Here is a 12,546-nt window from a genome sequence, read left to right as displayed (position 1 = left end):
GTTTGGAACAAACAGACTGGTTGAAGAAAATAACGATTTGTAACAAACCTACCAGCAGAAAAGTTTTAAAATTATGAATATGTACCTTCCTTTTTGTTAAATAATTTTCGTTTTGTAAAAATATATCTATCTTATTTCAAAACTAAATAGTAGGAGTAATATCATTAATGTTCTTGTACCATTATCTACACTTTCAGAAAAACGTGATATTTTAAAACGTCATTTTGACAATTATTTGCCAACCAAGTTCATAATTGTACTCAACAGATGTCGTTGCCTGATTAACGATTTTGGAAACGTCAAAGAATCAACTTTTTATACGAATTGGGATGGCCATATGTATTAATACAGTTGGCCGTGACCGGACAGAAATTAGGCGTCAGACAGCTAGGAAAATGCGAAATTCAAACGCGCCGCCGGAATGTCACCAATGATTGACGTTATGAGTGAGTCACGTGACGCGACTACACCAATTGCAAAAGAGCACAATTTCTTGGTTAATTTTTTCACAAATTAACAATAGTAATAACAATAATAATAATAAAAAAAATAATAGGAGCGAAAACGGCAGTATCCGTTTGTACTAAAACGCGCCAGCTCATTTTGCAACGATAACTCACGTCTTTTTGTAACTAGGAAACATAACCTCACTTTAGTGCCCCCAGGATGCGGCACGTAAGTTTCATCGCACGGACCGTTTTTGTCCAGAACAACGACGTAGAGGCGGCTTTTCGCATCCTGAACCGAATTTTGGGGCGCGAGGGAATTTTGGACCAATTCCGACGGACCCGCTTTTTCGAAAAACCCTTCCAGGTAATGTATAATTTTATATTAATTGCTAGCAAAAATAACCAATTTGGGTCTAGTTCCGCCGCCGCATTAATTTTGAACGGTGCAAAGCCATCTACAACGAAGACATGGACCGCAAAATCCAGTTCGTGCTCCGGAAAAACCGGATGGAGCCCTTCCCCGGCAACCCGTAATCCAACATAGTGAGATGTGTAAGCTTAAGCATACATATTTATTGTTACTTAATACATAGCCTTACTTATAAAATGGATTAGAATTCTTATCACAATCATCCCTAAATGGGTTATTCTCATCAAAATCCTCTTCCTCGTCCTTGGCGAAAGGGTTTTTGCTTTCGTCGTACTCGCTCTCAAACGGATTCGTGCCGGCGACATCCACACTGTAATCTCGCTTCCGCGTTTCGTAATTTTTCGGGACGTAACTTATATTGGCTTCAAGGGACGAGCTGTAGCGAGTCTCCTGCAGGCGTATCCTTCCTTCGGGAATCGGAATGAGCACTTGTCCCGATTGTCGTTCCGACTGTCTTAACCTAGCCTCCGCCCCTAGCCCGTAATTTCTGATTTCCGGCTCTATGATTAGTTTTTTCTCAGGAATGGCCTTCTCGGGGACGTCGTCCCGAATCACTTTATACTTATTAAAAACCCCTCTGCCGAAATACTCAGCCGCTACTGAAAACCCGTCGTGCGCTTTCTCCAATTGGGAATGAAACGTCTCGTGGAGATCCTTATTGTACTCTCGCGCTTTCAAAAGCTCTAGTAGATTCTTATTTTCGGGTTGGCACGCAGGACACTCGTTTTCCTCCTCGCAGAAGCTCTGGAAACAGTGTTGGTGGTAGCTGTGTTGACACAAAAAGTGTATAGTGGGCAGTTCGAGGGGGTGATGGCAAGCGGCGCACCTCGAGCCCTGAATCACTATAGTCCCACTCTTGAGAGTCTCCAGCTGCTCCTTCAATTTCTCGGTGTCTTTCTTATAGTTTTGAGTCAACTCCGAAATTTCTTTGCTTTTCTTTTGCTCTTGTTGCAACTCGTTGACTATGTACGACCTGATGTGTCCTAGTGTGATGTCGGCGCTGCCTGTACCCAAAGCGTCTACGACTAGTTGGGGCGACAGCAGTCTCTCTTTGGCTATAACAGTCAAGATTTCGTTGAGTAAGTCGATCGACGGGTTTTTGGTGTCTCTGACGCAAGACCACAACGCCTGCACCCACAAGGTGGGTTCTTGGTGGCCGAAACGTCGACAACACGCCAAAATCGAACTAGCGTCGTTTTTGGAGATGTGGTGTCTCAGAATTTGTTGATAGAGTTTTTGTTCTTCGTATAGGTAGAGAATTCCGTCGCTAAACGAGTGCATATGGCAGACAACCAAAGCCTGACTTTTGTCGTATTTAATGTCGGGGTTTTGTAGGAGTTTGAGTGTCTTTTGGGCGTATTTGTTACGTTCTGAGACGTTTTCCAAGTTCCCCCAGACGTGCAAATAGTGCTCTAGCAGTGTGTTGTATACCGGCGTGCTCAAAATGCAGCCCTCGCTAATCAAATATTCCAAAAACTCAACCAAACGCTCCGAGTTGTTCAAAAAAAGGTGAATATAGTCCTCTGGGTCCGACTTTTGGTTTAAGTCAAAGCTACCTATCAGTGAGTTATCTAGGGAATTGTTTGATTTGTAGTTGGTACAAAGTCGTTTCAAAAATTGGGTGCTTTCATACGGGGCGTTTTGAATTAAAATGTTTCCGTATTTTTTCATGAAGAGTTCCGCGTTTTCAAAATTCAAGTTGGAAATGTAGTCCAACACTTCCACGTACTTCTGGTGGTCTTCTATTTGGAGTTTGATGTACCAGTCGTGTTTTTCGTGTTTTTTGGCTAACATTAGTGCCTCTGCGGGACTTCCTTGTCGACATACTTTGATCGCTATGTCCACGTCGTAGTTCAAGTCGCCCTCTTTCATCAAAATGAACTCCTTCAAGCTATTAGATTGACCGACAGTGTTGTTGAGTTTGGTGTAACAGTTCAACAGTAATGTTGTATGGTCTTCGGTCGCGTGTCCTTGCTTGTGTAGCGCTTCCAAATACATCGTCAATTTTTCGATGTGTTGCGAATCCAAGAATTTTCGAATTACGTAGCTCGGCTCCAATTTCCCGATCGTTTTAATGTATTGTTCGATAGCCCCCACGTAGTCCCCCTTGTCGCATAAATGATCCCCGTACTGTCTAAATATATTTACTAACCCGTCGGAGTCGTACTGTTGCGATTTGGCGATCCGTATGGCTACATCATACAGATTTTTTTTGAACAGAAGCGACAATTTTGATTGTAAGTCTTTTTCGTCTAAGTGGTATAAGCGGTTGTCTTTGTCGAGAATATAGAAGGCGCCCCATTCGCTCAGTACGGCTCTGATGGAGCTCACGGTTGCTGTAAACACGATGAATTTATTATGGATGTCAAGAACCGTGATTAAGTCGCCTTGGATAGTCGGTTGGTTCTCGGGAATGGACAAACTAGGGCGGCTGGTTTTAGAAATGATGACGAGGTAGCTGCGGAACCACTCTAGCATGACCTTTTCGCCGTCCACGGCGTAGCAGGGACCACGACCGTCGGCTGTGTAGCAGTAGATAGCCTGGGGGGCGAATTGTCACTTGGGGTTTGACAAGGGGGCTACTTACGTCATTGCGGCCCACCATGAAGTGACTCTCGACCATGGACTCCGCCAAGACGCTGCATTTCTTGCCGCAGCCGATGTTGTCCAGTTGGAACTTAACTTCTTTGTCCTTGTGGGTGATGTTGTAAACAATGACGGAACTGTCGGTCGCCAGAAAGAGGAAAATGTTGGTGGAAGTGGTCTTGAAAGCGAGCCCCGTGACGGTCGAGCTGGCGTCCCGCAGGAGTTTTTGCTTGGAGCTGCGGTCTCGGGTGATGTCGCCCCTGAATGATTCAATTGATTGTTTTTTTTTATTTTGTTGAGTTGTTACTTAGTACCTGTATAAAACTAGAGAGCCGTCTACAAAACCCACGGCCATCAACTGCAGCCCATCGTGGACGCACAAACACGACGCATGTACAGGGCGATTTCCGGGGATGGCCCGCGAGATGCGGCAGCAATAGGGTATGCCGTTCTTGTCAAACCTGCTGGTGTCCCACACCTTGATCAGGGGGTTGATCCCGGGCTCGTCTTGCTTAAAGTAAAAATAATCACAGTTTCAAGCTAGTACGGGTAAACAGCCACTCAAGTGTGTTGGCGAAAGTTCAATCTTACCCCGACAGTGACCAACAGCGGCGAGTTTCGTAGCTGATGGGCTAGTTCTATGGTCATTTCGTACGCCCTGAAGACTCTGACGTGCCATGACCGCGACAATAAAAAAACCTGTCCGTTGGAGTCCCCCAGGACTATGTGGTTGTTCCCGCTCGACGTCACCGTCACTTTCGACTCCTGAAAGCACAAATCAGCCCCAAAACAACGCCACCATACGCCCCTTTACCTTAAAAAGTTCGGCGATTTTTCCCTCGTCGACGTCCTTCTTGAGGTCGAAGAAGTGGAACTTGCGCCACTGAAACAACGTGTTTAGGGCAAAAACTAGTCGAAATGGGTTGAAATACCTCTAGGAATGCCATTTCGGTGAATTTTCACGATTTGTTGCTAACCCCACGGTGTTGACATTTTGTTGAATGTGTCAAAACAGAGTGACATTTGAGACGTGAAAACTGAAAAATCCCTAGATTGACAACTTGAATACTTTATTCAACTATACACGAATTATCGAACAAGACACCCGTTCGCACACTTTGTTGTCTTTGGGGCCCGCCCTAACCTCGATTTTGGCAAAGGTGCCCCCGCCGCTGCCTTTCGTTAGCCGTTCGGGGTTGACAATCACGCAGTTCTCCATGACCTTGGCGAAGTGTCTGAAGTTTGACGGAAGGATCATGACGTGGGGGGCCTTCTCCAGCATCGCGCGTTGTTCGAGGAGTTGGTAGTCGACTCGCAGCTCCGAGTTCGGGGGGTGCAGCGGGTAGAAACTCCTCTGGTTGAAAATGTGCCACACTATTTGTCCAATTCGGTCCTGGAAGGCCCCTTTTGCAAACTCGACTTTGCCTAGGTGGAAGAGCACGTCTGCCGTGGACCCCGCGATCACCACGCCTTCCACGTCAAGCATGAACGGATTTGGGGCTAAATACAAGTTGTCGTACGATCTCTTCAAAGAGTAGGGTAGACTAGGGAAAACGACGTGGTTGTGGGCGTCTTTGTGTGACGGCACTAACACCACGCTCATACCCCCGGGAACCCGTTGCATGATTCTGTCAATAATACTTTCAAAGAAGGTGTCGAAACTTTCACATAAGTCGTCCAGGTGGGGGTGTCCTGCATCCAAGAACGGTCCCATTAAAATCAAAATGTTGGGTTTGGACTCCAGTACGTGGTTTAAAAGGGGCTCCAGAGGTTCATATAGTAAGTTTTCTGGAACAGTGAACGGGCCCGCTGCCACCATTATCTGAACAGTTTCTTCTAGATTAGGGGCTTGCGATGGAGGTAAGGGGGCCACAGTGAACGCCTCCGCCACACTAAACCAATCTTTGGTGTTATTGCCACTAAGAGCGACACTTTGCCCCGGAAACAGTCGCACGTTTTTGATTTTATTCAAATTGAGTTTCACCCGTTGGCCTCTATAAGGTTCCAGCAGCCCCTCGCAAAAAATCGAACTCTCATCTAATTTGCCTTGCGTTTGTGAACAAATCCGTCCGCAAATCGTCATTTCCCCCGAGTACTGTTTAAGCTTCTCCTTACTCAATTCGAGACTGTGGCGTCTGCAAATATCGCCAACGACCCATGCAGACATGGCATCCAGACAGCCCCTTTTCGCCAGAAATTTCTCATGCATGTACTTGCCTTTCACGCTTGAGTTGTGCATTTTTATGCTTAAATTCCGGCTGCAACGCTCTTTGAAGTCAGTTGATTCTCCGAACGAGTGGACGGCAGCCCCTGCGTCGCTCCGGTTGCTGAAACTCTCTGAAAGCACACTTAGTGGCGTGCTTTCCACCCTCTGGGGGCTTTCAGTCATTTCCACCTGCAGGTTTTGCCGCACTGGCGTGTGAATCGGGGTTGTTTCCATAATCATCCGATGGGACTGGGGGGTGACTGGTTGGGGTTTTGGTTGCTTCTGGAGCTCGGTGCGCTCCATTCGATCCAGAGCGTCGACACTGGGGGCCAGTGCGTGCGAATTGGAGGCGGCGTAGGCGAGCCATTGGTCGATGAAGTCCTCCGCAGGGATGGAGTGCACCAGGCAGAGTTCTTCGCACCGCTGGAGGATCCTGGGGGCCACGGATACGTTGAGCACTTTGAACTGGAGCGAGAGGTCTTCTGATGTTGACATCGTGGAATTCGGGCTGGTTTTGTCAAATTGAAATGTTGACGTGAAAAAGCGCGCGAAAATTGGGGCTTGCCAATGGCAAATCGTACTAAGTTGACAGCAAAAATCCCCAACTTGACAAGTCGTTTTACGTGATGAGCAAATCAAGTCTTGGTTCATTTTTAATCACGAACGTTTTTTATATGAGAAAATTCCAAACAAGTTCTATGTTTGTATTTTTGTAATTTTTCTTCGACTTTTGTAATTAGTTCCGTTTATTTGACAGAAAAATCCCCGAACCCGCATCGGTTGGTAGCACAATGGCTACTGTTGTCGTGCCATGCGTCTAAAATTTAGGTGTCGAGTTCGTTTTTGATGTGATCGAACCAATTTAAAATCAATTTCGGCAAACACCCGTCTAAACACACTTCCGCGACCATGACCGAGTCGACCGTGAACGGCAACGACGAAAACGAGCACGAAAAAGAGACAGTTTCCGACAAGGACTTGCCCCTGAGTTTCATGCAAGACAGGCACTTGGGGCCCATCGAAGGCGTCGAGTGCATAACGCAGACATGGCGCATGAAGGAGCGCGTAAGTCGTCCCCTGTCCCTCTGCACGCCCTTTTATTGTTACGTTTTAGATGAAAACCGTCAGTGTAGCCCTCGTCCTGTGCTTAAACGTAGGCGTGGACCCCCCCGACGTGCTCAAAACGCAGCCCTGCGCCCGCCTCGAGTGCTGGATAGGTGAGCCCCGCGCCGCCCCCGAGCTCGTCTAACCGGGTCACGTTCCAGATCCCCTCACCCTGTCCGCCCCCAAATCCATACAGAAAATCGGGGAGAACCTGCAGGCGCAGTACGAGCGGTGGCAGCCCCGCGCCCGCTACAAACAGTCCCTCGACCCCACCTCCGAAGAAGTAAAAAAACTGTGCACGTCGTTGCGCAGAAACGCCAAAGAGGAACGCGTTCTGTTCCACTACAACGGTCATGGAGTTCCTAAGCCCACGGAGAACGGGGAGATCTGGGTGTTCAATCGAGTAAGGCAACCGGATTGTGAAACGTGCGAGGCTCACTGACGTTTTCAGACATACACGCAATATATTCCTCTGTCCATTTACGATCTACAGACGTGGATGGGGGCGCCCTCGATTTACGTGTACGATTGCTCGAATGCGGGGATCATTATCGAGTCGTTCGAGCACTTCGCGATTCAGCACGAGCGGGAGTACGAGCAGGCGACGACTCAGACGAGGCAGACGGCCGTCGTCGCCCCCCTGCCGTCGTACAAGAGTTGCATTCAGTTGGCGGCGTGCGGAGCCAAGGAGGTGCTGCCCATGAACCCAGATCTGCCGGCGGATCTGTTCACGTCTTGCCTTACAACGCCCATCAAGGTCGCCTTACGATGGTTTGTTTTACAGTCTACCTCGAAACTAGTGCCCAAAGTCACGTTGGATTTAATTGACAAGTAAGAGCCCCAAATTCGCGGGCAAATTTGACCTTCTCCTTGCAGAATCCCGGGCCTTATCACCGATCGTCGCACGATGCTCGGCGAACTCAACTGGATTTTCACAGCAATAACAGACACCATCGCTTGGAACACCCTCCAGAGAGGTATTCGGCCCGCCCACCCACCCGCCCCCCACTACTCATCTCCCGCTTTCAGACTTGTTTCAAAAACTCTTCCGCCAAGACCTGCTAGTCGCCAGTCTTTTCCGCAATTTCCTCCTCGCTGAAAGAATACTCAAATCGTGCGATTGCACCCCCGTGAGCTCGCCGCTCCTGCCGCCCACCTCCCAGCATCCCATGTGGAACGCGTGGGATTTGGCGCTCGACCTCAGTCTCGGCCAGTTGCCGGGAATCATCAACAAGAACGAGCCGTTCCGGAATCTGCCGTTCTTCGAGGAGCAGCTGACGGCGTTCCAGGTGTGGCTGGAGCTGGGGTGCGAGGAGAGGAGTCCCCCGGAGCAGCTGCCCATAGTCCTGCAGGTGCTGCTGAGTCAGGTGCACCGGATGCGGGCGCTGGAACTACTAGGGAGATTTCTGGATTTGGGTCCGTGGGCTGTGAATCTCGCTCTGTCGGTAGGGATTTTTCCCTACGTGTTGAAGTTGTTGCAGAGCAGCGCGAAGGAGTTGAGACCATTGTTGGTGTTCATTTGGGCGAAAATCTTGGCTGTGGATAATGTAAGTTGCGGGTTTGATTTTGACAGTGGTATTAATTGGGTTTATTTAGACTTGTCAGGGGGACCTGGTGAGGGATAATGGTCACAAGTACTTCTTGTCGGTGCTCCAGGATACCTCTCTGTCGGTGAGTGTAGTATATAGCGTTCAGGGTGTTTTAGACAAAGTAGGTCATGAAATCTAGTGATTTAGTGATTTGGTTGGCAACCAATTTTATGCAAATATCCCTAATGAAAAATTAAGCCGTTGACGTTGGGTTTTCAACCAATCAAATTGCGGTAGTGTGCACTGCTGCCAACTTGAAGGAAAATCCCCTGAAGTAGAGGGGACATTTTTCTGGTTGACAGCAATAATCCCACGAAAATCAAATTTTGATAAGATAATGAGTAAATTTTTGTAGGAAAGTATCGATTTTGCAATTAAGCGGAGCTTAATTCACTGAAAAATCCCAAAACTGAAATATCGGAAAATTGCGAAAGTTGTAAAATATTAAAACTGAAAAACAAAAAAATTGCAAAATTACAAAATTGAAAATTTGGAAAAATAAAAATTGGAAAGTCGAAAAATTGGGAAAAATTATAAAAATGAAAAATCGAAAACATGTAAAATTAACATTGAAATTTTGAATTAAAAAAAAAATAAGAAATAATCGAGAAATTGGAAAATTTGACGTGTAATTAAAAAAATTATTAACTTAAAATACGACAGTTGAGAAATTGAGAAATCGGAAAATTGAAAAATCCCAAAATATGTAGTTAAAAATGTCGAAAAAGTGAAAATCGAGAAATGGAAAAATTGAAAAGTCGAGAAATTGAATCAAAATTACTGAAAAATCCCAAAACTGAAATATCGGAAAATTGCGAAAGTTGTAAAACATTAAAACTGAAAAACAAAAAAATTGCAAAATTACAAAATTGAAAATTTGGAAATATAAAAATTTAAAAATCTAAAAATTGGGAAAAATTATGAAAACGAAAAATCGAAAACGTGTTAAATTAACATTGAAATTTTGAATAATAAAAAAAAAATCAAAAAATAATCGAGAAATTGGAAAATCTGACGTGTAATTAAAAAAATTATTAACTAAAAATCGGACAATTGAGAAATTGAGAAATCGGAAAATTGAAAAATCCCAAAATATGTAGTTAAAAATATCGAAAAAGTGAAAATCGAGAAATGGAAAAATTGAAAAGTCGAGAAATTGAATCAAAATTACTGGAAAATCCCAAAACTGATGAAATATCGGAAAATTGCGAAAGTTGTAAAACATTAAAACTGAAAAACAAAAAAATTGCAAAATTACAGAATTGAAAATTTGGAAAAATAAAAATTTAAAAATCGAAAAATTGGGAAAAATCATGAAAACGAAAAATCGAAAACGTGTAACCTTAATATTGAAATTTTGAATAAAAAAAAAATCAAAAAATAATCGAGAAATTGGAAAATCTGACGTGTAATTAAAAAAATGATTAACTGAAAATCGGACAATTGAGAAATTGAGAAATCGGAAAATTGAAAAATCTCAAAAATATGTAGTTAAAAAAAAAAGTGAAAATCGAGAAATGGAAAAATTGAAAAGTCGAGAAATTGAATTAAAATTACTGAAAAATCCCAAAACTGAAATATCGAAAAATTGCGAAAGTTGTAAAACATTAAAGCCGAAAAACAAAAAAATTGCAAAATTACAAAATTGAAAATTTGGAAATATAAAAATTTAAAAATCGAAAAAATTGGGAATAATTATGAAAACGAAAAATCGAAAACGTGTAAAATTAATATTGAAATTTTGAATTAAAAAAAAAAAATCAAAAAATAATCGAGAAATTGGAAAATCTGACGTGTAATTAAAAAAATGATTAACTAAAAATCGGACAATTGAGAAATTGAGAAATCGGAAAATTGAAAAATCCCAAGATATGTAGTTAAAAATATCGAAAAAGTGAAAATCGAGAAATGGAAAAATTTAAAAGTCGAGAAATTGAATCAAAATTACTGAAAAATCCCAAAACTGAAATATCAGAAAATTGCGAAAGTTGTAAAACATTAAAACTGAAAAACAAAAAAATTGGAAAATTACAAAATTGAAAGTTTGAAAAAATTAAAATTTAAAAATCGAAAAATTGGGAAAAATTATGAAAATGAAAAATCGAAAACGTGTAAAATTAACATTGAAATTTTGAATAAAAAAAAAAAAAATCAAAAAATAATTGAGAAATTCGAAAATCTGACGTGTAATTCAACAAATGATTCATTAAAAATTGGCAATTGAGAAATCGAAAAATGTAAAAATATAAAATTGACAAATCGAATAATTTTAAAACGGAAAAATTGCAAAACCAGATACATAGTAAGTTGCAAAATCGAAAAATACTAAATTTAAAAATCGAAACATTGCCAAATTGTGAAAATGAAAAGTCAAAAAGTTGAAAAATTGAAGTTAAAAATTTTGAAAAATCGAAAATCAAAAAATTGAAATGACGAAAAATTTTAAAAACGAAGAATTAGAAAAATTGAGAAATTGAGTAATTAAAAACCGCATGTAAAATTGGAAAGTTGAAAAATCATAAAAGGGTAAAATCGAAAAAGTGGAAAACCGCATACTTTTAAAAACGAAAATTGTAAAACAATTAAACGGAAAAATAAAAAATTTGAAATATTAAAATTAAAATTTGGAATAATTAAAAATCAAGAAATTGAAAAGTTGTACAAGTACAAAATTAAAAAATTTGATAGTTGTAAACTGGAAAATTTATCAAAGTGCAAAAATGAAAAATTGCAAACTATTAAATTCAAAACGAACGATTTTAAAATCGAGGAATTGGAAATTCCGATAATTGAAAAATCAAATTTTGAAAAACTGATTCATAAAAAAATGAACAATTGAAAAAGTGATGATTTGTAAAAAATATAAAACAAAATTCGTACAGTTTTAAAATGGAAAAATTGAAAAATCAGGCAATTGTAAAATAGAAAAATTACAACAGTGAAAAATCGAAAAATCGACATACTTATCAAAAAATTGAGAAATCAAAAAACTGAAAAATCCCAAAATAGTTCGAAATATCGAAAAAGTGAAAATCGAGAAATGGGAAAATTGAAAAGTCGAGAATTTGAAGAATCAAAATGACTGAAAAATCCCGAAACTGAAATATCGGAAAATTGAAAAAGTTGTAAAACATTAAAACTGAAAAACAAAAAAAGTGCAAAATTACAAAATTGAAAATTTGGAAAAATAAAAATTTAAAAATCGAAAAATTGGGAAAAATTATGAAAATGAAAAATCGAAAACGTGTAAAATTAACTTTGAAATTTTGAATAAAAAAAAAAATCAAACAATAATCGAGTAATTGAAAAAATGCTTCATTAAAAATCGGACAATTCAGAAATCGAAAAATGTAAAAATATAAAACTGGCAAATCAAAAAATTGCAAAATTACAGAACTGCAAAATTGGATAATTGTAAAATTGAAAATCGAATAATTTTAAAACGGAAAAATTGAAAAACCAGTAAGGTGTAAAATTGAAAAATACTAAATTTAAAAATCGAAACATTTCCAAATTGTGAAAATGAAAATCAAAAACTTGAAAAATTGAAAATCAAAATTTTGAAAAATTAAAAATCAAAAAATTGAAAAATCGAAACCATGAATTTCGAAATATTGAGAAAACAAGAATTGAATGATTGAGTAATTAAAAACCACATAATTGAATTAAACGGAAAAATAAAAAAATTGAAAAATTAAAAATTGAAATTTGGAATAATTAAAAATCAAGAAATTGAAAAGTTGTAAAATTAGGAAATTAAAAAATTTGATGAGTGTAAACTGGAAATTTATCAAAGTATGAAAACGAAAAATTGCAAACTATTAAATTTAAAACGAACGATTGAAAATCGAGGAATTGGAAATTTTGAAAAACTGATTCATTAAAAAATGGACACTTGAGAAAGTGTTGAGTTGTAAAAATATAAAACTGAAAATTCGTACAGTTTTAAAATGGAAAAATTGTAAAATCAGACAATTGTAAAATAGAAAAATTACAACACTGAAAAATCGTAAAAGTGCCAAATTGTGAAATTGATAAATCAAAAACTTGGAAAATTGGAAATTGAAATTTTCAAATATTAAAAATCAAAAATTAGAAAATCGAGACAATGAAATTCGGATACCTCTATAAACGGAAGTTTTATAAAATAATTAAACGGAAAACCCAAAACTTGAAAAATTA

General features: G+C 40.1%; 4 protein-coding genes across 4 annotated transcripts in view; 2 read left to right on the top strand and 2 right to left on the bottom strand.

The window, feature by feature from the left end:
• The first annotated feature begins 348 nt into the window (after window positions 1–348).
• Mrps21 (mitochondrial ribosomal protein S21) lies at window positions 349–1,056 on the top strand. The gene is made up of 2 exons (XM_064061354.1): window positions 349–813; window positions 867–1,056. Exons 1-2 carry the CDS (start codon window positions 667–669, stop codon window positions 981–983), a joined length of 264 nt encoding a protein of 87 aa, XP_063917424.1. The 5' UTR covers window positions 349–666; the 3' UTR covers window positions 984–1,056.
• On the bottom strand, window positions 1,003–4,497 carry LOC135133087 (vacuolar protein sorting-associated protein 11 homolog). The gene is made up of 6 exons (XM_064061347.1): window positions 4,398–4,497; window positions 4,280–4,348; window positions 4,057–4,230; window positions 3,780–3,976; window positions 3,467–3,725; window positions 1,003–3,420 (listed from the first exon to the last, which is right to left on the bottom strand). The coding sequence occupies exons 1-6, from the start codon at window positions 4,410–4,412 to the stop codon at window positions 1,045–1,047; spliced, it is 3,090 nt and encodes a 1,029-aa protein (XP_063917417.1). The 5' UTR covers window positions 4,413–4,497; the 3' UTR covers window positions 1,003–1,044.
• A 21-nt stretch (window positions 4,498–4,518) lies between these two features.
• LOC135133088 (DNA polymerase alpha subunit B-like) lies at window positions 4,519–6,337 on the bottom strand. The gene has a single exon (XM_064061348.1). It carries the CDS (start codon window positions 6,320–6,322, stop codon window positions 4,544–4,546), a length of 1,779 nt encoding a protein of 592 aa, XP_063917418.1. The 5' UTR covers window positions 6,323–6,337; the 3' UTR covers window positions 4,519–4,543.
• A 103-nt stretch (window positions 6,338–6,440) lies between these two features.
• Window positions 6,441–12,546, top strand: part of LOC135133086 (regulatory-associated protein of mTOR) — a 44,432-nt gene continuing 38,326 nt past the window's right edge. The window contains exons 1-7 of the mRNA XM_064061346.1: window positions 6,441–6,736; window positions 6,786–6,888; window positions 6,937–7,178; window positions 7,227–7,606; window positions 7,652–7,752; window positions 7,805–8,322; window positions 8,372–8,446. Of these exons, the coding sequence (XP_063917416.1) occupies window positions 6,581–6,736; window positions 6,786–6,888; window positions 6,937–7,178; window positions 7,227–7,606; window positions 7,652–7,752; window positions 7,805–8,322; window positions 8,372–8,446 (1,575 nt within the window). The 5' untranslated portion in view covers window positions 6,441–6,580. The remainder of the gene's footprint in view (window positions 6,737–6,785; window positions 6,889–6,936; window positions 7,179–7,226; window positions 7,607–7,651; window positions 7,753–7,804; window positions 8,323–8,371; window positions 8,447–12,546) is intronic.

The sequence above is a fragment of the Zophobas morio genome, unplaced genomic scaffold (genome assembly GCF_036711695.1).
Source record: "Zophobas morio isolate AGI-343-1 ecotype UQ-CSIRO unplaced genomic scaffold, CSIRO_AGI_Zmor_V1 ptg000021l, whole genome shotgun sequence".
NCBI lineage: Eukaryota > Metazoa > Arthropoda > Insecta > Coleoptera > Tenebrionidae > Zophobas > Zophobas morio.
Note: the sequence above shows the minus strand (reverse complement) of the source record. Positions and strands in the feature narration are given on the sequence as shown.